Raw genomic sequence first — 24,859 nt, 5'->3', positions numbered from 1 at the left:
ACCAGGGTAAGGGCTAGACCAGTATGGCTCTGTAGCTTGTTTCAGACCCCCACAACCCTCTGGGTCATCATGTTTGAGCATTACTTAACCCGGGAACTGCTGGGCTGTGGCCCGGAGTAGAAAAATACAGTAGTCCACAGTCCTCGCAGAAGTCAAATCTAGCTCGCTGAATATACCTGTACCTATGAGTGTTTTTTTTGGTCTGACAACAAATATTTTGTGTACTGTTATTAGATGAATAGCCATGATTGAATATCTAAAAGTAATTTATATGCTCAATATGCATCTATATAAAAAAAGTGAATAAAGGTTTTGTAACCAATACAGCCAATTTCTTTTGTTTACCCTTACATTTCAATCTAGTGATCTGGTGATACAGATGAAAGTTTATTTTTCTAAAAAGCATCAGTGTGTGCTTGCCTTGTCCCTTGGAAAATCCAAATGAAAGTGTTTTGAATTAACTTTTGGGAACGCAGGTGTTCTGTGTTTTTAATGCCCCTCGGATAGCTGTAAAAACCAACCTTACAGCGTCACCCATTTGTATGCTCAACCTGCGGCGGAGAACCACGCCACTCCAGATCTTTTAGCAAGGCTGTAGATATCTGGTATAAACCTCCCTTTTTCACACATGGTGACCATGCGGCAGCGGACGAGCCGAGGCGACACCCCGTGTGAGGTTAAAGGGAACCGAAAGACGACAAAGCAAAAAGGAAAAATAGAAAAATGCGCCGTTATGTGAAGCGGCGCTGCGCCGTCGGGGCAGAACGGCGGCCCCGGCTGGACTTACCCCATCTAATTTCCAGCCAGGAAAAAAGACCCCGCTCGGCGGCGGGGACCAGACTGGACGTGCCCCTTTCTAGCGAGGTCCCGTCTGGGAGCTCTGGGAGCGCAAGGCTGAAAATAAAAATCAAACTTGATGAAAATGGCACAGCCTGCCCCCGCGGAACTGCACAGCGGGACAGGCGGGGAAAAAAAAAGAAAAAATATCGACCTCATGATCGGGCGCAACCCCTCTCCAGGCGTGCCGGTGTGGTGTAGCCCTGCTCGCGGTTCTGTACTGCCTGTACAGCTGTTCATCATCAGGCGAAGGCGGTCCAGCTGTCCAGGGCCCCGCCCCCACACTGAACACGGCCCTCGCGTACCACAACATCAGGGCAGGAGCTGCACCCCTTTGTTTCACCTTTCTTCACAAGTCTAGCGACATATCCTTTTCCAAAATCCATTCATCTACAAGGCAGACCGGGGGGTTTAACCACAGAACCAACCGCTTTGTGTCTCACACCTCCAGGAAAATTAAAAATAAAGTCAAGTAATTTATTCTTTTTTTAAAAACAAAGTTTGAAAAGACCAATTGTTAGGAATTGCTACTCTTGAGCTGAGGCTCTTGAATATTTCATGTCTCTGGAATAAATCCCGTTTGAAATTTAAAATCCAATGTAAGACAAATCTTACCTAGTAATGTTAACAGCAAATGGAAGTATACACACATATGGTGCTTATCTGGCTATGAGAATTCCTATTGCACAAACGTTAACAAATAAGCATAAAGAGGATAGCATTAGATTTTTGCAATTTATTGCTTATAAATGCTCTACGCTATCTTTGTTAAAAATAAAATCTATTTCTGGTCAACAATAAAATAGTCACAATGACTTTACATGAAGTATTGCACAGTAAAGCTCTTTAATAGACACAACAGAGGACAGGAATGTTCAAAGTACTGTTTTTTTTTTTTTTACATGGGTACAACATTCATCATTTCACAACTATTAACAATATACAAGACCCTCTCAGGTCTCCAAAAAATCCCTGGTTCTCTCCAAAATAAATTGGCAGTTAAACAATCAACCTTTTTAACAAACAGAAATAAGGAGACTTGAAAACAAAAAAGAAGATTTGAGTGCTACACCATCAGGTCAGTTTGGATAGTGGTATTAAAACAAAAAAAAATCCACCAACATATTCACCAACGCTCTCCTCTGTAACAAGAGGATATTACAGTTCATGTCTACATGAGCAGACAGACATATTCCTTCACTTCAATTTTCCTTGTGTGTGCTTTTTTGTCAGACCTGACTCAATCGGAGCTCATCCCCCTTGGCTTCCAGTTCAGGACAGAGTTCTAGAAGCAAAGTTTCCAAGAGAACCTGAAAAACAGAGGCGACAGCACTTTTATTGCTACAGTAGCTGCAGCGCCGCTGACTGCTCAGAATTTGAGAAGCAGTCCCGTTTGTGACCACTGGATGGGAAAGGTGGACATTATTAATCATCCAAGGGAACGGAGCAGATCCAGGCGATCAAGTGCAAAGTGCAGCCTGTGTTAACTGAAGGAACTAATGCCACCTGGCATTCAGACTTCATATAATAAATCTGGGAGATTAAATTTAATTTTTATAAAGCCTAGTAGAGATTAAGATCTAGAGCTGGCATGACTAATATAATTTCCCACTTTGCTCCCTCTCAAGAGTGAGACATCGTTGAAGTCGTTTTTTTCAGTCCCGTACTCGGCTTCCCTATTAGACTTCCTGCAAATCTCCTTTAAGCAAGCAAGTGCAGTTTAGGTGCAAGAACCGCATTCCCAACACCAGACTGCCGATGGAAAGTCAACCAGTCCCGAAGGGCGTGCGTCAGAAGATCTACGTTAAGTTTTCAAACGTGAAGTGAGCAGAGGGGTAAAAGAAGCAGCAGGGCCCAGCCCGCACGGGCGAGAGGGAACGCTCAATTCAAGAAAGGGCAGGATGTGGACAGGCGGTTTGGATTACCCAAGGCAGCGATGAAAATGCGCGCAGAAAGTCTTCTCTTGCAAAACAGACCACAGATAAAAGAGCCCTAAGAGGCCAAGAGATGAAGCGCCTGAGATGTCCTGGATGAGTCCAGTTGTAACGTGTTCGTCTCTGTCCTTTAGGAATCCACTGCTGGACAGAGGCCCCCTGGGACTTCACCTTGCTGTGCTGGGAAGATTCAGCTCCACCGACGAGCTGTCCTCCTGCCTGGGGTCTAACCCCCTGCTGTCACGGACGTCCAAAGGGACTAACCGTGGGGAGCAGGAGAGCGGAAAAAGACCCACATGCATAGCGGCGAGACGGGAAAAAGGCCCGGGCTCATTAGTGCAAAGAGTTCAGGAATGCTGTACAGAAACCTATGCCCTCAGGGAGCGGACGTGGGGCGCCCTGGTGCTAGGCGGGTCTCAGGACATCCGAACGTCAATGCTGAGCGAGGACAGAGTGCAAGACCCGGAAATATATAGCCCAAGGGAAAGAGAGGGACAGGAAGGAGAGCAGACTGGAAACTAGGGACAGGACAGAGAAGGAGCGCCCTCTGGCTGCAGAGGGCGTGACACCTGCTCTTTTGGTTGCTTTGCTCCAACAGATATACTCCGATCTGTTTTCTTGTGCTTCTCTTTTGGTCTGTACTTGCCATCCCAAGCCTTACATCTCGGAGATCTTTCCTGGGCTCACCTGTAGCTTCTGGTTCAGTTGCAGACCCGCGGTCTGAATTTCCACATCAGACTGCTAATAAAATGCGTGCGGCACATACCGTACACCCTTGAATTCCTTCATCAACAGAAGACCCTCCCAGAGAGCTTACTCTTACTTTTCAAGAAAAAGAAATGAAGACACCTTCAGAAACGCGTATAAACTCCGTTAACTGACACTTACGTAAAGCAGATGCTTGTTGGCGTCTCTTTCCTGAAGTGCATTAAATATCTTGACGATTCCATATCGGGCATTCTGCTGTCCAACGAGGTTCTGTAGTGCATCTAAAGAGGGACGTCAAGCACACACAGACTCTCAGTACAAAGCGCTCTGCCAGTTCCTGCATCTGCTGTTCAAACTCAAGACTCCTAAGTTACAGGGCAGATGTCACCACCTTTGCAGAGATCACCTGGAAAATGCAAGACACTTTTCCTCACTGATCTACAAGCATGGGAATTCACTTTGGAAACAAAGGAAAAATGACACGTGACCAATCAGAATGCTTTCGGTAAAACAGAACTTAGTTAATAATAATAATTGCTTATACTTATAGAGCGCTTTTCTGGACACTCCACTCAAAGCACTTTACAGATAATGGGGATCCCCTCCACAACCACAAATGTGCAACATCCACCTGGATGATGCGACGGCAGCCATAGTGCGCCAGAACGCTCTCAGTGGGGAGGAGAGCAGAGTAATGAAGCCAATTCATAGAGGGGGATTATTAGGAGGCCATGATTGGTAAGGGCCAATGGGAAATCTGGCCATGACACTGGGGTTACACCCCTACTCTTTTCGAGAAGCGCCCTGGGATTTTTAATGACCACAGAGAGTCAGGAGGACGGCGCCTGTTTACAGTATAGTGTCTCCATCACTAAATTGGGGCATTAGGACCCACATGGACCGCAGGGTGAGCACCCCCTGCTGGCCCCACTAACATCTCTTCCAGCTCCTAGTTTTTCCCAGGAGGTCTCCATCCAGGTACTGACCAGGCTCACACCTGCTGAGCTTCAGTGGGTTGCCAGTTGTGAGTTGCAGAGTGATATGGCTGCTGGCTAAGACATTTGATGTACAGTATGCTAAAAATAATTTGCAATATATTCAGAGTTTACCTGTTTCTGTCATTATTATCAATACTGTACAGTTTATACAGTTTAGATGTTTGATTTGTGATTTTTTTGTTTTCAAAATTGACAAATCTCTCTGGAAGCAATTTGCTATCAAAAGGTACACATGGCTTTCAGTCGCAGAGCTTGGTTGCTCTTGACTTCTCTTTAAGGGGTCGTGTATATCTGTAGAATTCACTGACCCAGACCGATGAAGTTCAATGATTACAAAACACATCAACTTAAACTTAATGGAGTAGAAAACAATTAAAAATTGAGTCTACTGCTGGAAAGCACGTATTAAATTCCCTTGCTTTGTGGCCAGTGTGAATGTCTCTTATTAGAAGCAAATCGGTTATAATTAACCCAGAGACAGCGGGGGAATTAAGCAACACCAGCCAGTACCGCAGAGTGGACTGAATGAAAAACTGGGCTCCCCGTCTCTCACACAGGTGCCCTGCGAAGTGAGAAGCTACCTGGGATATTTTCCAGCAGCTTCTGCTGCGCTCTTTCCTTCGTTTCCTGTCGCTGCGATTCTGTCCTGGGCGCCGTTGGAGGCGCAAGCTTCCCGTTTGGCCAGAAGGTGTCCCGGAAAACGTTGATGTAATAAACCAGCATCTGCTCGCTGAAGATCCAGTTCACCGTGTCGCGGATCTGCCTGCAGGGGAAAACACTCAGTCAGATCTCTTGCAGCAGAAGCTGTGTCTAGGGGCAGGGCTATTAAACTCCTGGTCTGGTCACAGCCCGCTGGGCTTTATAGACAATTGATAACACTTCATGAGTAAAGACATGGAAACGAGACGTTAGAATGTACACTTATTAAGTGAACAATGCATTCAAAGCAGTGCCATTAAAAGTCTAGGATGGTGCATATTCCAAGATCAGGAGTCAATATCATTGGCCTATGGGACACTTGTACAGTTCAGGAAAGTACTGAGAACATCACCCACTGTGTTTGGCAGTGTCTGATACAGTATATACCGTACACTGTACTGTACATGCAATTGTTTTTTTTTCCCCCTCTTAACAGCTATGCATTTCCCAGCTTAGGAGACAGATGACGGATGAAGAGTCCTAGTGAAAGAACAAGCAGAATGCTTCACAGACTGGGAAACGATTCTTGTTCCACTCTGTGGCCAGCTGTCCATCTTGCCAACTGCCTCACCTGTCTACAGAGCTGGAATCGTGGGCGATCACCCTGGCAGCGAGGGGACACATGGGAAAGCACGTCACTGTGGGTGGGGAGCTGTATTGTGTTCTCCCTTCTGTATGGGGACAGAGCTGTGCTGCTGCTGCTGCACCTACACGATTTACACGATACAGCCGTCTGAACGAGCCCCTGCCCTAAGTAACTCGCCCCGTATGTGCGGGACCACGCCAGCACACACATGTGCCGGAGTTTAGAAAGCTGCCGTGTGTTGAGTGGATTTGGTGGAAATACTAGAAATACTGGGGCTCTTCCCGTCTTTGAAATATTACATTAGCGATCTTGCAAGTGTTCAAACTCTTTCAAGTGCTTGCGAACTGGCGAATCTTCCCCTCCTCCCAGTAATCACAAAAAATCAAATGTAAGGCTTCTGTCAAGCTGCATGATGAGAAGACAATTCAATTTGGTGTTGATGTGCAGTAAGCAGTCATTGTAAGGCACCACAGTCAGTGCTGAGAACCCTCTTCTACACTAATGGAAGGACCCATTGTCAATATCAGATTCTCCCAGTCAGTCAGTCACTCCTTTGATGGTCATGATCAAGGAGTCTTTTGGCAGGATACTGTAGGTCAGCTTCAGCTGATGCAACTGAAAAGGATTCATTCTTGCTAATGGAACAGAGTAGGGGAGTGTCCTGTCAAGGAAAGCACTTCACATTGTAAAGTGAAAATCAGTTACTCGTAGGAGAGATGTTGGTGCCGTTTATGACCCCGATCAATAGCAGCAGGAACATGGACATCATCCACTCTCTGTGATTACATCATTTAATCTGCAGCCATTATTGGGAGAAAAACAGAAATGCTGAAGTCACAAAGTGCCAACAGCTAATTTCAGCTAATAGTCATCATGGAACAAGAGGTACTGTAATTGCAGCGTGTTAAGTGCAAGCAGCCTTTTCCTGGAAAAGAGAGACCAATTGTTTTTTTTCCCCCTCTTAACAGCTATGCATTTTCCAGCTTGGGGGACAGATGCCGGATGAAGAGTCCCAGTGAAGGAACAAGCAGAATTTTTCACAGTCTGGGAAACGATTCTTCTTCCATTCTGTGGCCAATTTTCCACCTTACCAACTGCCTCAAACATCCACCTCCAGCTTGCAATGAGCACCTATTTTTAGGTGCAATTAGCAGACATTCTTGCACCTGACTGAGTCTCGGCAGCTCTTCTCAATGTCCCTGAAAACTCACAGGAGCCTGGCGCTCTGCAGGAGCTCCTGACACCAGGACTCCTTGGCCGGCTCAAGGCTGTCCAGCTAACTCTGTAAAGCCTTCACCCCCCCTTGGACTTTTTGACATTTTATTGTGTTTCAGAATGGAAACATCACACATTTAACTGAAAGTTTTTGCCCCTGCCCGTTGATCAAAAGAAAAAATCCCAAATAAATACATTATAATTCTATTGTAACACAGTAAAATGTGAGAACATGTGGGGGGGGCTGAATACTTTGATAGCCACTGTAAGTCTTCAAGTGGACCATCCTTTTCTTACCTTTCCTTACAGAAGTTATGGTTCGCTACTGTTACACAATAGTTCAGTCCAGCATGCCCCTTACTCTAAGGTGGCTGGAGTAACTATTATGGTTCCAAATTTACAGCGCTTGTTAGTGAATGTTACTTGGTCATTTTCATCTTTTGTGGTACATCTGCATAACCCTAATGAGTAGCTCATCTGGGAAGAATAAGCAGCACTTACTTGTTAATGGTTCGTCCAAATGTGACTTGAACTAGTGCAATTAGTGTCTTCCTCACCCACTTAAACACTACAGTAGAAAGATGCCAAAAGACAAAAAAAAAAGAAAAATGTTTTCAAAACATTCATGTGATATAATTTGAATGCTCATAAAAAAACACTTTTGCACACAGCAGAACAACAAAGTTTAAAAGCTAAGCAGTGGATCCTCTAAATTGTCCAGTAAAATTTCCATTTGCTTGTTATACAGACACCAATAAACACCAGGTGACAAGACAAATTATTTTTCGCATCTAGTATGAGCTCTGCTAAAGGACGGTGTCCATTAAAATAAAATATGAGCTAGACCTAACAGTACTGAGGTATGGCAAACCAACACTGGCATATCTAATACGAAGTAAATCAAAGTGATATCATCTGAATGACTAGACATGGGGCTCTTATGTCAGCAGCTGAAAACTAATATAGATGGTAAAGAATGCTCACAAGATATCTGAATGCTGAGTACTGTGCACTCGGGTATATATATCTCAGGTGTACTGAGAAGCAGAGCAGACACACATGCAAATGTACGAGTTATTCAACAGCGAAACTGTGGAGAGGCCTCAAGGGATTTCACAAGGAGTGCGTTCACCGTGTACGAAAGGACTGCGAAAACTGCCACAAGCCTCAGCTGTACCTTGTCCACTTGATGGAAGCATCTGATAAAACTGTTATTTCGAAAGGACATTCCCATCGCCTGCGACGGACAAGTGCCGAAAGCTCTTTAGTAATTCAGCGCGCTGACAACAAACGCGGCTATTGAGGACCACAGAGAGCGGGAGGCAGGTCTTTATCCAGAGGGCTCTGGGGGTACAGAATAAGCCACCCAGCCTTGCTGTTGAAGCCAAGACACAGCTGGATGAGATCCCTGGATCAGTTAGCTATAAAAGCAGGCCAGAGGAGCCAAATGACCATGAAAAGCGAACTGCTGCGTTTTTTTTCCTGAATGGGCTGATCCCTCCCTTTGGCCTGTAATAACAACAAGGCACACTGAGTTCCTGCATTAAACTCACAACAGAAGCTACACTGAATATTAATACCCCTACATAATCAGGGTGTATTTGTATTATACAAGCTACTGTATATAAGCACCAGTGTCCAAATGCAGAGACTACAATGGACACTGCTCCACGCCAAGCCACAGGGAGCAACAGGTGCAGGGAGAGAAGAAGATTAAATTCAGAGATACAGGAGGCCAAATGAGAAGAGAAATGTTCCCACCCCTGAACACCAAGTTAATTTAATGGCATGTCACACAGTTGTAGCACTAAAACTTTATTAAACCCCAAGCTCACCTCTGAAGCGGTGTCCTAGGCTATTTACTGTATTGGCACCTACAGAACCAAGAACTGTCTTCCCTGAAAATGTCTGCTGTCATTGTTTAACAGACATTAACGATTCGGTTCAATATTTTCTTTTTAAAAAACTCCTTTCTGTATAAAACACCAGCACAGCTCAAATAGAATATAATTGGAACCAGGGAAAATGCAATCCGCTTGTAGCAGAGAGCCCGGGGAACAGTCATCAGATTAAAAGGATACTATTCTATAGCTGTCTGGCAATGTTGATCAATTTCATCTAAATTCACCTACAGCCGAAATATGATATACTTCAAAGTGCACAGAATCTGACATTCCAGTTAAGTAGAGATAGTGTCATCAAAACATAAAGGAAATGCTGCATCAATCCAGCTCTTACTAGTCCAAGAAGTATTTAATCTCTTCATTTGATGGGGGGAGGTGGAGGCAAATATCTCTGAGTGAGATGAGCTACACCGGTTGTACAATCTCAAAAGGAAATTCAAAAAGAAACTCCGTAACTTGACAGGAACAGCAAGCTCCTGCCAAGTGTCTGTGACTTGACCTCCGGGAAATCTAACCTAACAATCGCACTATTCAATTAAAAGGATGGTGTTTCTCAGATTCTAACACAAAGAGGCAAATGAGTCGCCAGAAGTGGCATCACAGCCCTGGATGTTTACCAGCAATTCCTCCAGGGTGTTTTTTTATAAAGCAGTTCAGCCCCAGCCCCATCCCCAGTCCCTTCATGGGAACCCCAGGGGCCACAGTGACTTACTGCCCCGGAGCTCGAAGATTTCTCCAATCAGCATGAAGCACGGCTCCGCGAGGGAATCCTTCTTCCCGTCCATCTCCTCCCCGTAGTCCGAAAGGTCGCTGTCCTCCTCAGCTTCCTCCTGAGGAAGAGCCGGGATGGAGAGAGGCCCCCGTTACAGAAGGCAGGTCGACTCCTCCCCCCGCACACTGCAGCGCTGCTTACAGGAGCAGAGGGTTTCCCACTGTGTTCTGCGCTACTGTCAGCGTGTGTCAGTTCGGCGTCTGTCCGGAAGAATCCCGGCACGCGGAGGCCACGATCAGAGTCATGCTGCCGACGCAACGCTCACATGAAGGCCTTGCCCTGTTTAAGCAGCAGATAACGCCCTTAAACGGTTAAAAGTGAAAGTGAAAGAGAACAAACCTCTTTGCAGGTTTAAGAGGGGCTGGAGCCCTAAAACTAGGCTGCAATGGCAACAGGGGCTTCATCAAGGTTGCAACGCACCGATGAGACCTAACCAAGCCACACCTCGTTTTATCTCTTGGGGGTACTGATACACGTAAGAGAACAATCTGAGAGAATCAGTTTCCTTCTGCCTGCTATACACACACTAGCTAATAGTGGAATAATTAATCGGGGCACAGAGCTAAAACTGTAGCCTGGAGGATACTGGAGGGTGAAGGATACTTGATCCTTCATTGAATCCTTTGAATCTGAGTCACTCCTCAAGGTTGAAGCTATGGCTTTTTGGACCTTAACTGGTCAACTCATGATTGATTAGTTAGAGCGTCTGGGACTCTCTACGGGTTTGCACATTATAGGAAAAGAAAAGACTCCAGGATTGTGCTTCAATTATGGCCCATCCTTGCAAGGAACCCAAGGAGAAAAAGAAACCTACTTGATGCCTACTTGACAGGACCGCCAATCTCCCCAAGTTGCAAAGTGCTGGGCGTTGCAGGCGGATGGGTTTTGTTGCCAGCCTGTACGTACTGTAAAGGTTCTTTTCTCGCCCCGAGAACACGTGTGGTAAAAGCCCCGCAGCTGGTCGCCGGGCCGGCCCTCACTGACCTCCTGGTGAGAGAAGAAGTCCCCAGGCAGCCGCTCCAGGAAGGAGGCCAGGGAGAAGGAGGGCTTCTTGCCCTGACTGTCGACGGCCTTCAGGTGCTCGGGGGAGGGGCTCAGGAAGGCGTACAGGGCCTCGCTCTGACACAACCGCTCATCCGTCAGCGTTTTCTGTTCAAGAGCGAGACAGAGGGGGCGACAGCTATGTCACCGGAGAACACACCGTGTGAGGAACACACTCCGCCTTCCAAACACGCCGGAATCTTACTTGAGCCTCATTTGAGGTATCTAACGAGCCTGTCGAGGCTGCAGACTTCACAGGGAACGAGCAGTGGTTTCTCACTGCTGTAACAATTTATGACGCTGTATGCTGCACTGAAGAAGAAAATCTCCTTCATGTTGACGAAGGAGAACTCCTACCTCACTAACATCCAAAACAGCACATTTACAAAGGTTCCTATTATTTTTTTACACGAGCACAGTGGAGTTAAATCACACACAGAAATTTGGGATTTAAAATTCATCTGTTAATTGCTTGACGAGGTCAACTGTTTTCAGAGGGAAATTATTTCACTGCACTATTGTGAATTCATCCTTCCCAAGTCTAAATAGGAAACAAATATAACACACTGTGATTAGAGACAGAAAAGGGCTTGAACAGAGGTATGCATTCATTTCACAGTAAGAGCATGTCTCACCTGTAAGAAGGTATTCAGCTGGTTTTTGGATTTCTCCAGGAATTTTTGGTCTACGGATTTAAACGGCAGCTTGCTGACAGAAGGCAGCTGTACTTTTTTCAACGATGGGAAACACTGGAAAAAACAGCGGCGAGAATATTGAACTGCAAGACTCGGACCTCGCTTCCCATCTTTTCTTCGGGTTTCAGGACCAGTTTCCCCCCGAACGTATCAGGAGAGATGCATCCCCGCTCGCTCCGTTTCTATGACAACACAGCCACACAGTGGGCTGCGTTTTTAACGCTTTTCCTGGACCTCCCCCCCCCCTTCCGAACGACTGCACATCGCCGCCCGCGAAAACACTCGGAAGGAACTGTCAACAGATGCTTGTGGGTGTCGTACATTAGTGGGGAGCAATTAAAAAAAATTACCTCACTGAGCTTCCTGTGCAACATCTGGAATTCGCTCAGTCTCCTACAAACTGTCCACCTGTTCTTCTCCGAGTCCCCGGCTTCGAGCAAGTGCACGGAGACCGAGTACACGGGCATCTGCTCCCCGTTCTCCTCCGTGGCCTGCGGGAACGAGAAGCCACAGCCGAGTTTTACCCTTCGGAATGGCAAAAGCCCAATCTCCCTGATCTCGCGTTTTCGCTTAAAAAACAAAAATCAGTCAACCGAAATTCCCTTCGCTAAAACAACAGGTACTGTTCTTTCCCCCCAGCCCACTTCGTCCAAGGTGTGGAAAAGGAGTCGTTTTTTCAGGATACTGGGCAACCAGAAATAACTGCGAAGTATCTTTTGCATTCTTTCAAAAATCGAAATGAAATTCACGATCTGCATTGTGGAACACAGACATTATGATTGCCACCAGCAGTGGATTTCATTATTATTATTTCAACTTCATCTCTGCAGTTCACTCTGCCCATGCAGTACAGCTGCTCATCAATTCCCTGTGCGATTAAACCCCTCCACAAAGCTTCAGTGATCTCAGCAGCAGGTTATTGCCATTCATTCATGTCCACAGTTAAGGCGCTAGAAAACTAATGGAAAGAGTTAGGCATGAAGTAAAAGACTAAAGGCCCAGCTCTGCCCCAAAAGGAACCTTTCCCCAGTAGTTCGGGCATCATCCTTTTATTTAAAAAAACTGGAAGGAAACTGTCCTGTATTGAAACAGAGGATAAATCCACCCAACAGGGTTGAAAACCATACAGTCAGACAACCGGATGCGAACCCCATTACTTCAAAGAGCAGAGAATAAACAGCTCACAAGTCTAGCAGATGGCCTGGTTTGTTCTGACAAAAGTCCCCACAATTTCTTCTTTGCATCCATTAGCAGATACAAAGCACCTCAGGGCACATGCCACGAGGAAGCACGGTGCTTCAGCCTGATCTTGCTCTCTGTGCTGTCTCGTCTCCGGTCGGTGGGTTTTCTTTTCTACTCCTGGCATATCCCTATTTCTGCAGACCAGCACCGACTGGGACAGAGCTGCACTCTTTGACACCCCCGGGACCTCTCGCAAAACGCATCTCAGAGACGAGAGCTGTCACGGTAGATTCTCGAGGCGAGTAATTCTAGGAGAATGGGGTGGGGGGCTCACGTCAGTCCCAACAGCAGAGAGGCAGAAGCAGAACCGACGAGCGGAAACCTCTCTTTGCCCTCCAGAAGAAACAGGAAAGCCTACATGCCTTTCGCAGGGTCGGGGGGGGGGGGAATTGTGAGATTGACCACTGAGGCACGTGGCCCGCAGCGGAACAGCGGCTTGAGAAGCAGAGGCAGGCAGCAGCGCTCCGACACGCCCCCCGCGGCCCGCTACCTCTCCGCTGTGGATGAGCGCTCGCCACATGCCCAGGTTCTCACACCACCAGTCGGTGCGCTTCAGGTGGAGCTGCAGGCTGCTGTGCTCCCTCTCCATGGTGCCGATCTCCTCCTTCAGCCTGGACACGATCTGTCAAGAGAGGGGACAGGGCTTGGGACCCTCCTCTGGAAAACAGGCAGGTGAAGGCCGCCTCGCCGGCCTTTTCCGCAAGGAATCCGGGCGGAGGGGCAACAGAACGCATTACTGGGATGGAACGGGTCCAGGATAATTCCATCCCGAAAGGCAGAGGAAAGGAACACAACGTTTCGGCTGTGGAATGATCTTACTGGGATGCTACTGTCGTCACCGGTCTGGAGCAGACAGACGTCTAATGTTAATAAGTGCTTTTTTGTAAAGGCCGTGCTTTGTGGAAATGACAGAACACAGAAGATCAATGACCTCTTACGGCTCAGTGCTGGGTGACATTTCTATAATTGGAAGGACACGGGTACTGTGCTGCAGAAACTGACAGTTACGTCCCTCAAATCAAGAGAGCACTGTTGCCCTGCAGGGGGAATATCAATGAGGCAGAAGGCAGGGGACGTTACAGAACGTGACTGCCGTCGGAGCACACAAGAAAAGAAAATCACACAACACAGATCTCCCCTGGGCCACTCATCTCAGAACCTCCAAAGTCATTGATGCACAAAGCTGTGAACACACGGGCTGCACAGAAAGCTCAACGCTGAGCCCTGCCTGGGGGGGGGAGAGGAGTTAATCCAGATACCTTCCTGTCGGGTTTGGGCGCGTTCAGAATGGAGCCCAGAGCCTGCCTCTTGTACTCCAGCTTCTCGTGCAGCTGGCTGAGCTTGCTGGCAGTGTAGGTGGCTTGCTCATTGATCCCAGTGCTGCCGTCATCCAGAGCCCCCTCACTGCTTTCACAAGCCTGGCTCTGGAAGAGCAGAAACCAGCCTGACAAAGGGCAAGACGTGCCAGGGGCACAAACTTCATCTTAATTGGTTAGACAATTAAGGGACAACCTCAGCAGCTTCGTGCTTTAACTTGTTTTCAGTCACCTTGTTCATCTTATTAACTACCTGGACCCGCCCCAGGGACATTTGCCTAATTAAATAAATTACACCTGCTCCTGCAAGAAAACTTTTTTTTGGGGGTCTTTTTGGCGGAAATTGCGTAACATCTTTTAGAAATTAGTATTGCTTCTGTCTAAAAATCAATCGGCTCCTAGTTTACATCACAGACAATAATTATTTCGGTGTCACTAGCACATATCGGAAACCAGAAGCATTCCCTCATTTTCAAAGGCACGTGTGAGGAAAAAGCAATACAGCATCCATGCTGCAGATTGACCAGAGCCTGACAGTACAGCCCGTGAGACTCGAGATACTGTATTCTGCTGCTAGGGGGACACAGCCCCCTGCAAGAACACAACTCACAACTCACAGAACACAACCCAGCACGAACAATTACTGCCCCACTCCAATCACTGATTGAACTCTAAAACTAGCGACTAGCGCTGGAAAACCGACTGGGAGCTCACATGTCCCATGAACAGTGCTGTACCCTTGTCTGTCTTTCTTTGAGGCTCCTTCCAGTCAGGAGGACCATTCATTAGATCGGTCCTGACATGGGCCTGAAGCTGTGATAAGGGTTGTGGGAAAACCCCCCTTTCCAAGACAAGGAAGGAGGTTCAGGCGGCAGAGGTCCTGTGGTTCCGGGGGGTTGGGGTTTGTTGTCGGAGACAGGCCTCCTCACCGCCTCGTCCTTGTCCTCGCTGCTGGACTGGGAGCTGCTGCGCTCCTCCTCCTTCCTCATCAGCCTGTCGTACACGTCGCTGACCAGGAACGAGGGGTAGAACCGCTCCTTCATGGTCTCGTAGACGTCGCCCTGGACCTTGCCGAAGACCTCCGTGCCCTTGTTCCCTATCAGCGTCTGCTGGATCTCTTTGTACAGGGCCTTTTCCACGGGGATCTCCCTGCTTTCCACAAAGAAGTTCTGGTAGATCTCGCCCACCAACTGAGGGATTTCGTTCTGTGGAGCGGTGGTGTAAAAAAAAAAAAAAAAAAAAAAGTTGTCAGTACATGTGCCGGTTACATATGGCCATAAAGTTCAACAGGTTTATTGTATATGCAGTGCTGGCCCTGGTGTGTGTGTCTGTGTCTGCGTCACAGTGGACCAGCGTCCCACCCAGGGCGTACCCTCCCATGAGCCTGTTGCCTGCCAGGGTCTCCCCCGTGACCCTGTATAAGGGATAAAGCAGTTAGACAATGGCTGGACGGGGTCTGTGCTGCCTTGTGAGTCACCCGATTCTTGAACCGCTCGTCCCACTTTTAACGGGACATCTTCTGCAGCTCCTTGAGCACAAAGAAACCACATGAGACGTTCTAGAGGGGGTAAGGGCTGGTCCTCCGGAGAGCGTGTGTTCTCTGTGGCTCCCGAGCCCTGTGGGTCTTGTTATTACACGTCACTGCTTCTGTCTAAAAGCAGGCTCCTTCGGTCATGAGGACTGCTAGGTTTGTACAATCCTTATCAACCTGAAGGTGCCACTGGCCTGTCTTAGTCTCCCCCAAGGCACGACGGGCAGCTCCTCGCAGCCCGAGACTCCCGACCTGCCTGCTGCTCGCATTGGGGCAGTGACGGACACCAGGTGGCGTTACCTTGTTAGCGTTCTTCAGGTACTCCACGGACTCCCAGAAGCTAACGAGGGCCCTCTTGTCCACCCTCTCCATGTAAATGCGGAAATGCTCGCGGTACTTGGCGCTGGACATGATCTCCTCGAACTGAAGGATCTGGCGAAACAGACCGCTCCGCGTCAGAGGAACATGCACTGCACAGACTGGTTTCAACAGTAGAGCCAGGAACTACAGTTTCAGGAGCTTGCCCATCCTGAAGAGGATAAAACCATTTTTTAATTGTATTTTTTAAACCAGGCTGGGCTCAGTGCATCATCAAACAAGACCTCTACGAACAGCACAGTGTGCAAATGTCACCGCTTTGTGAATCTGGCAGGTGTGGAAAAACTATGAAAACAGGCATTAGCAGATGTCAAACCCCTCCCCGATCAGACGTATGACCCTTATTGCAATTTTGCGTTAGAAGAAAAAGAAAGTTTAGTCCAGCAAGCTTTTACCAGTGGGGTTTGGGTTGTGCTACTGATCTCATCATGGTTAAATCAGGACGTAGCCCTCATGACAACTACTGTGGAAACCATCGCTAAGACAGAGCCCACTGAGATATTACAAACCATTCTTTAAACATAGAACGGGATTCAACATCCCATTCCACCTCAATACGTGTGATCAAATTATGTTCTAAGGTGCACACTGGGTGTATTATGACTTAATATCAAGACCTACACAGTGGGATTCCTTTCCTGACAATAAGGTTTATGAAAATGGATCATTAACATTCTAAAAACCAATTTTCCTTGAGCTGAGTTTTCTGCAAACACACTGCACTGATTTACCGCCCCTGTTGCGCGGTCGGTGTCGGATTTGCAATTATAATTTTCATCGAGCCGCCAGCGAGGCTCGGGCAGTGGCTGAAACGGATACCAGCCAGGAGGGAAATGAAGAGAACTTACAAGGACGCCACAATTATGTGCATTGTACATTAGGTGTTCATTTTTACTCGGCTTTTCTTTTGCTTGATGAACGCAAGGCTGAGAGCCATTGAAGTAGGACTGGTGTGGCTTCTCAGGTTCAGGGGCACATTTTCACTTGTTCATTTACAGAGCTGCACACTTAGACTTTTCCCTCGTAGATAATTGTAAAGGATTTATGCTTCACATCCGAGGTATAAAAAACGCTGGCAAATCATAATTGTTTTCTATTCTAGATCAAAGCATGAGGTAAGCTCAGTTTAACGCTGAGTAAGGGTTTGCAAGAAAAAATGAAACATTTTAGAGACAATTTATATTTTTACAGATTACCATGACATTAGGAGAGACCGCAGTATTTAACTGTACAAATGCTACAACCTATTTCCTTTTCCTGAACTCCTTGTTAGCCCCCGCTTATTACGAAATACTTTTAAAAAATCGCATGGTTTGCACAATTTTTTTTGCTGCCATGATTGTTGATTATGTGCAAGGAGTGTAGAGAGTGTCGCAGTGCAAAGGTGCTGGTTCATTTGTTGCTCATCTGTCACAAGACTCCAGCACTGCTGCAAACTGACAGGAAGTGTTCTTGGCCCTGTCCAGCAGGTCATTTGCCCATTTACTGACACAGGAGGCGACAGCGCGGAGAAGCATTACCCTGGTAGATGGGACCCTGGTCTCCCATCGGTTCAAATTCAAAGTTACTTGAGGTGCTCCACCCATCACCCTCCAGAGCAAAGACCATGCCGTATGACTGCTCCCGCTGGGGTGGTCCCTACAGATTTAACGGGCAAATAAACTGATCACTCAGCCATCAGATGACTCAGCGCTGCCACGCTCTGTGGCAGATCCCCTCACTGGAGTGACCTCACCGTGACTCACAAGACGCCGAGCAGCAGGGCTGCAGTTTTGCGCGTCAACGATGGTGGGGTTTAATGCCGAATCCCAGCGCCCCGTCTCGGAGAGGCGGCGCGCAGGAGAAACCGCGACAGGCTCAGCGGCTGGCGGAACGAAGGGCTGTTCGGACAGAGGCAGCGCGAAGGTCCGCGTTACGGTCCTTTCGGGCTTGAGGAGTCGAACCAGGCAGAGCACCGGAGTGGTAAACTACAGCAGGTGGTGCCTGCGGGTCTGGGTTGACGCAATTACAGACCTATGCCACTCGATGTAAGGAGGAAGACAAGCGCGGTGCTCGTGCTCATTATTCAGCCTCCTTCCTGATTTCTTTCTGACAAACCCCTGGTGATGAGACCCTGAAATGGGAAGGAATGTGTGGTGACGAATACTGACTCGCTGAACGCCATTGAATACAGGATTCTCATCCCTCCCCGAATGTGCCTCTGTACTTCACCCATCTGTCACAGTGATGACATCTCCACTGCTCTGCAGACAAAACTGACAATTTGCTGGGCGTCTAATGAACAAAACTAAAAATATCCATTATGACAGAAACTCGCAACCAGAGTGATGCATCATACATACAGTATTCTCTGACACTGCAAATGGACATTTTTGGCTCCACAAAGTTTCAGACTGACAGTTTCTACACTAATGGTTCTTCTTAGTTTCAGCGAAATCGAAGGTTATTTTCACACAGTACGCCGCTACACGAAAGGGAGTTTATTGGATTTAATCGATCTAAAAACGACCGCGAATGTCAATCCCTTCATTCCACCTGTACAAACAGTTCTGGCGATTAGTACAAGCGGGACCTTGGCTTTGGAGCCGCTGCAGATGGTGCCGCGGGTAAGAAAATCAAACATGTACAGGCCACTGAGTGAATGACAGCTGGACGCGGGTGTGTTTGCAGGCTGGTACCTGCACTACAGAGTTGTGAAGCAGCTGAAGACTTACTGCCGGTGCCACCTGCTTCCTTCAGTCAGGACTGTCTGGTTTTAGGAGACCCGTCTTACCCGCTGGCTCTGGGGCTCCTCGTTTTCATCCGAGGCTCCGTCGTCCGGCTGGTCGTAAGCTGGGCCTCCCAGCAGCCGAATCCTCTTCTCACACTGCTTCTTGGCCACGGTCAGCTGGTTGATGTACCTCTTCATGTTCCGGGCCCTCAGCAGGTCCGCCTTCATCGCCGCCGTCTCCTTGCCTTTGCTGTCTGCAAGGACACAGGAACGACAGGCTGGACTTTCGCCGTCCCTTCTTCCTGGAAATCACTGATAGCTTATATCCTCCCCTTGCCCACTGGGCCTAGACATCCTTAGCTGTTCTTTTATTTTTTACAGCTGCGACCCGGTCCCTGCCTGGATGAGGACCCGGCGTGTCGCCCGCCCTGGGAACTGGCAAGCCAAGCGGCCATTTCTCCCAGAGGCGACGAGACCCAGGCTGAATAACAGCCCCACCCTGCCAATGGGGCTCAGCTCGAACCCGCAGCATCCAGGCCACAGAGCTCCACCAGCGCCCTGAACAAGCACCACCGCTGGCTGGAGAGCCCCGGCCCAGGTCCTTCTGCTGGGCCTGTCGTGCATGCCCTGTCACACGCCCGCCGCAAGGACCGTGAGGTTGTTAAGAGCGACCAGGCTCACACTGGAGCCCAGAGCCTGGCCAGTACCTGGATGGGAGACCTACTGGGAAAAACTAAGGTTGCTGCTGGAAGAGGTGTTAGTAGGGCCAGCAGGGGGCGCTCACCCTGCCGTCCATGTGGGTCCTAATGCCCCAGTATAGTGATGGGGAAAGAATACAGTAAACAGGCGCCGACCTTCGGATGAGACGTAAAACCAAGGTCCTGATTCTCTGTGGTCATTAAAAATCCCAGGGTGTTTCTCGAAAAGAGTAGGGGTGTAACCCCGGCATCCTGGCCAAATTTCCCCATTGGCCCTTACCAATCATGGCCTTCTAATAATCCCCCTCTATGAACTGGCTTCATCACTCTGCTCTCCTCCCCACTGATAGCTGATGTGTGGTGAGTGTTCTGGCGCACTATGGCTGCCGTCGCATCATCCAGGTGGGGCTGCACACTGGTGGTGGTGGAGGGGGTCCCCATTACCTGTAAAGAGCTTTGAGTGGAGTGTCCAGAAAAAGCGCTATATAAGTGTAAGCAATTATTATTAAATTAATTATTATTATTATAAGAGGAACTCGCCTAATGCACGTGTCACCTTTCCACCTGCCCTCATTTTGGGTTCATTCTGTGGTTTTAAGATATTCACTGCCCAGACTGGCAAAGCTACGTTTGTTTTGGAATCTCCATCTTTACTTCAGAGACGCGTCATTCGTGGCACACACTGCCTGTCATGCTCTGCAGCTGTTTCCCATCATTTCCCATCTGCTACGTTAATTCCCAGGTCCTCGAGATCAAAGAGCTTCAGACTATATCCACCAGGGATAAACATAATGGGACGAAATGGGAGATGAAATCAGTGTTGTGCTAATTTCACAAAACTTGCCTCATTTCACCCGTTCTGTTCTTCACAACCCACATTTTTCCAAATCGCTGCACTTTTTGGGATTTAAACTTATGAAAGATTAATTATACAGATGAAAAATCTTTCAAATCTGAAAAATTCATTAAATGCAAGTTAAGTGGGTGGCGCAGAAAACAGGAAAAGGTTTCTAGATCTGATTTATTGGCACGTCCAACACAAACACACAGGACGCAGTCGTCGAGGAGGAACAGGGATGCGTGGCTTGTAGAGAAACGATGGATGACCCTGGTTCACACAGACCCTTCTCCCAGCTGCTCTCTCCACAGAGCTCTCCAGTGATAGACGGATGGAGGAACAGTTTGCCCATTACGAAGCAGATGCTAGCACACATATTCATGAGAGACAGAACGTGAGCCCTGTGAGAAATGTTCATTTCCCCACCCCACTGTCTAAATGTTAGGACTGCGCAGGAGTCCGTGGCCCTTCTATCAGGCTAAAGTGCTACAAATTAAAACAAAGGAAGACAGGAAGCAGCTGAACACACCGCTAATTTCACAGTTACGACACGTCGGAGGAAGAGTGAATTAATCTCGTTCTCAGACTCAGTGACAATGACCTTTCCCAGCAGGGAAAGGGCAGCCACAGCCACTAAACATTCAGTGCATTTCCTGGTCAACCCTTAGCTCCCTGAGCTGCTCCATCTACATCCTACTTTCATTATTATTATGCTTTTATACTTCTTTCTCATATTTATTTCGGACAAACTGCTGTCAGACTCAGGCTGCGCACAGATTTGTCGTTTGGCTTGCAATACCACCTGCAGTGAGCAATCCTGATCCAGTGCTCCTGGCCTGTAAGATTCAAAGCCATTCCTTTGACAGAATGTAGTGTTTTTTTGCACTTGATCCCTGATGACATATCCCCCCCGTTGAGTACAACTGCCCCACTAGGCATAAAATCTGACTGAATCAGGATCTGCTTCTGACCTTGTATTTAAGATCAGCCACCAGAAAGAGTTGCTCTAATCAGGTCAATTTACCACCCTACAACTGTACTGTGATCTCACCTGCAAGACCACAGCTCCTGCTTGGGCAGGGAGATCAGGGTCCTCTGCCCAGGCCAATGTAAGTCCCAATTCTGAATGTACTCTGTGCTGCCCCCCGGTGGTGAAATGACCCACCTACCGCAGGCTCACTCGCCATCATCCGGAAGAAACCGAAAACTCTTCAGAACATCTCTTCTGAACCTACTTAAAGCGCTCAGGCCCATGATCGACTTCCTTTTGCTGAGCACCATACAACATCCCAGCACTTCAATAACTCTGTGTCTACAGTTTTCTGTGATTTTATTGCTGTTGCTTTATGACATTACCATTAACCGCACCCTCTCTGCCAAATTGATAAATGCAAATGTCTGAAAATAACGAAACGATGCTGTATCTCTTCAGCGTTCGGCAGCTCTTCCGATCTCATGAAACCTCAGACTGTGCCACACGACAGACTGAAGAGACCAGGAGCGGGTCAAACTCCTCAACAGAAGACAGCTGCGAAGTACTCGTCTCCGCACACAATTAGTGATGGTGGGAGACTCAGACATTGTAACTGTCCTTTAGCTCTGCCTGGGCAAGAACAAACGATCGCAAAGTGCCAGAAGCGGAGCCGGAGCAGAGCGGACGCCAATATCCCCGAGGGGCTTACTTTAATGGAACGCGTCACGCCGATCTGATTTATAGATTTCTTTTTTAGATGTGGCATTACAGTAGATGCAGCACGAAAAGTCACATCGATAAATGCCTAAGTCACACAGTTTGTAATGAAAACGAAAATGATTCATCACTCATTCAATAAGCCGGGGCATTCAGCACAGGTAACCTTTTGAGGTTTACAATCACACAAGGGCCGCGGTGCTATCCATCACCTGCTGTCAAAAACGTGTTGACGGAGAGCACCGGAGGATTCGTATTGACCACCGTATTATCTGCTGAGACTCCAGTGATGAAATCCACTCTGCTCGCTTACAGGCGCTGCTTGTCTGAAGACTTCCATCCCCAACAACATCAGCTCCTACAAGCACAGCTGGTCTTCAGAGATATCAGTAAAAGGCCATTTTCCATTAATTTTGTTCTGAATGGCTACCACAACTACATAGAAATTGCACTGCCACCTGAAAACAGGAACCATCAGTTTTGTGTGCCTGTACGTTACCAGGGTAGATTTTGGAGGTGCTCCGTCTTACACTATGCAATACGTGAGTTGTCTTCCTTGCTGTAGAGGGAATCCCTATCAAAGCATAATTTCATGACTGCTATTTAACATTCGTCATGTACATGTTTTTAATAGCAGCCGCCCTTACGAACGTGGTAAATGCACAACAGCATAATCAGAACATTGCAATGGCTTGGGCTTGTGTCCAAGGTTGTAAAATGCAGTGAAATCAAGGTCAACCCACTGTCAAACCACAGTAAAACGTTGGAAAAGTGAAACTCCTGTGATGATAATAATAATAAATAATAATAATAATCATAATAATAATAATAATAATTGCTTACACTTATATAGCACTTTTCTGGACCCTCCACTCAAAGCACTTTACAGGTAATGGGGACTCCCCTCCACCACCACCAATGTGCAGCCCCACCTGGATGATGCGACGGCAGCCATAGTGCGCCAAAACGCTCATCACACACCAGCTCTCAGTGGGGAGGAGAGCAGAGTAATGTAGCCAATTCATATATGGGGATTATTAGGAGGCCATGATTGGCAAGGACCAATGGGAAATTTGGCCAGGACACCGGGGTTACACCCCTACTCCTTTCGAGAAGCGCCCTGGGATTTTTAATGACCACAGAGAGTCAGGACCTCGGTTTTACGTCTCATCCGAAGGATGGCGCCTGTTTACAGTATAGTGTCCCCGTCACTATACTGGGGCATGAGGACCCACATGGACCGCAGGGTGCTAATGGCATAAACTGATGGCTTTCTCACGAGGAGGTGCTCCAGTGTGAGTGTGATGGCAACATGGTGAGACCCACTCAATCACAGACCGGCACCCTTCGACGTACGGTGTACTGAGAATGGAAGAAAGATGTTCACAAATAATTTAACTAAGTCTCTTTTTGCTGTTGTGGTAGCATCCACAATTAAAAAACGCTGCCAAGAAAAGCCAATTTTAGAGAAACCCTTTTCGTCCGGTTTTTAAAATTGTCAGTTTTCTAAGCCGCTACAGCAGCGACAACAGGAATAGAGCAGAAGCCCCATGCTCAATCTCTTTCCACTCTCTACTCAACGCAGCTACAGTACACAGAGATCAAGACCCCAGGTCCAGAGAGGAACAGAGGGCCTGTAGCACAGGAACGCAGCAGGCACCATTCAATGCGATACTTTACAGTCGGGTTCCCAGCGTGTGTGGATAAAGGAAACATCTCAGGTCACATCAATAAAACGTTAATTGGTTTAACACCTGTCCTGACACCTTTAAAGGTACAGGTACAAGAAACTGAGTTCTTCAAGGTTTCAAAAGCCAAAATGCCCAGGTAAATAACTTAACATCTCGACCACAATTAATTTGAGAGTGAGTGTCATCACGCATGGAAACAAACACGTACTTACATTAAACGTGTGAATTAACAAGGGAAAAACTTGGAACAGGACAGAGGAAATATTTTTCTAACACCTCAGCTCCCTCCTGTTACTGCAGCCTCACCCTCCAGAACATAAGAGAAAAACCTCAAATTCTCCATCTGAGACCCTCAGCAGTTCTTTTTAGCTTTATATACAGTAGCCTAGACAAAGCCATGCAGACCATTGTCTGACCAATTCTGATTCTTCACAATTTTCAAAAATTGGAAGGGAACAGCTTTTTAACAGCAAATTATAAGATGAGTGATGAGCTGATGTCTGGGTATTATTAATAACAAAAACAACCCAAATTAAATGTTAAGTCTAGGATCAGGAGTGGAAACTAAGAATGATTTTCCTCTCCAAATGAATTCAAAATAGAGTTGGAACTTTCTCTTTCAGAAGCTTCCATTTACATTTAGCAGAATGCCTGCCAGTATTTTTAAGGGCTTCAGAGTGGATCTGAGCACTATGGAGAACTCTGACAGGCGGAGGTCAATAATGGCATTAAAGTCCCAGCCGGCCTCATGATAGCAGACAATGACAGACTTCTGCAGGCATCAGGTCTTACCTTTCTGTTTTTTCAGCTGTGGAAGGCTGCTGATCGTAGTTGCCTGAATGATTTCAACCACAATCTGGTACCTGCCGAAACAAAGACGTGTCATCCGTTCAGAAAAAACAAACAAACAAACATCTTTCACCCTAAAAGTCTTCAGTCTTGAACAGAAAAGTCTCTGAAGCGGCCCGATTTCGTCTATCCAAGCTCCTCAAAGTCAAACCAGAAAATCAGCGTGAGTCATGAACCACTGGACATGAACGGAATCTAAGGGGAAAATGCACAAGACTGAGAACAGATTCTGTTCAAATACATTCAACTAGATATCTACTCACAGTCACACTGTAGTAGTTAAACCCATTCAAGAAAGGCTTGGCTGCGATTCTGGAATTAATCAACCAAACGAGCTGGAAGTACCAAAGACTTTTTCTTGATCACCTTTCTTACTGTATGTACTGAATGTTCTGCATCCACCTGTTACTGCTGAGAACACAACTGACCAGTGGTCTTATTTTACACCGCAAAATGACGTAAAGCAAAAAGCTGGGGCAACCAGTTGAAACACATATTTTATAAACCATTCATTCATAGGTTCCAAC

General features: G+C 47.3%; 1 protein-coding gene across 4 annotated transcripts in view; it reads right to left on the bottom strand.

The window, feature by feature from the left end:
* Positions 1 to 1,664: 1,664 nt before the first annotated feature.
* The window catches only part of snx25 (sorting nexin 25), a 54,223-nt gene continuing 31,028 nt past the window's right edge, over positions 1,665 to 24,859 (bottom strand). For all 4 annotated transcript variants that reach the window (XM_069193183.1, XM_069193177.1, XM_069193180.1 and 1 more), the window contains exons 6-19: positions 24,276 to 24,346; positions 18,630 to 18,820; positions 15,779 to 15,910; positions 14,877 to 15,152; positions 13,891 to 14,055; positions 13,122 to 13,253; positions 11,740 to 11,880; positions 11,330 to 11,443; positions 10,638 to 10,802; positions 9,594 to 9,711; positions 7,479 to 7,545; positions 5,059 to 5,240; positions 3,660 to 3,760; positions 1,665 to 2,147 (exon numbers count right to left, since the gene is read on the bottom strand). In XM_069193183.1, coding sequence (XP_069049284.1) covers positions 2,067 to 2,147; positions 3,660 to 3,760; positions 5,059 to 5,240; positions 7,479 to 7,545; positions 9,594 to 9,711; positions 10,638 to 10,802; positions 11,330 to 11,443; positions 11,740 to 11,880; positions 13,122 to 13,253; positions 13,891 to 14,055; positions 14,877 to 15,152; positions 15,779 to 15,910; positions 18,630 to 18,820; positions 24,276 to 24,346 — 1,936 coding nt within the window. In that variant the 3' untranslated portion in view covers positions 1,665 to 2,066. The remainder of the gene's footprint in view (positions 2,148 to 3,659; positions 3,761 to 5,058; positions 5,241 to 7,478; positions 7,546 to 9,593; positions 9,712 to 10,637; positions 10,803 to 11,329; positions 11,444 to 11,739; positions 11,881 to 13,121; positions 13,254 to 13,890; positions 14,056 to 14,876; positions 15,153 to 15,778; positions 15,911 to 18,629; positions 18,821 to 24,275; positions 24,347 to 24,859) is intronic.

The sequence above is a fragment of the Lepisosteus oculatus genome, chromosome 1 (assembly GCF_040954835.1).
Source record: "Lepisosteus oculatus isolate fLepOcu1 chromosome 1, fLepOcu1.hap2, whole genome shotgun sequence".
NCBI classification, from domain to species: domain Eukaryota; kingdom Metazoa; phylum Chordata; class Actinopteri; order Semionotiformes; family Lepisosteidae; genus Lepisosteus; species Lepisosteus oculatus.
This window is presented reverse-complemented; position numbering and strand designations above follow the sequence as displayed.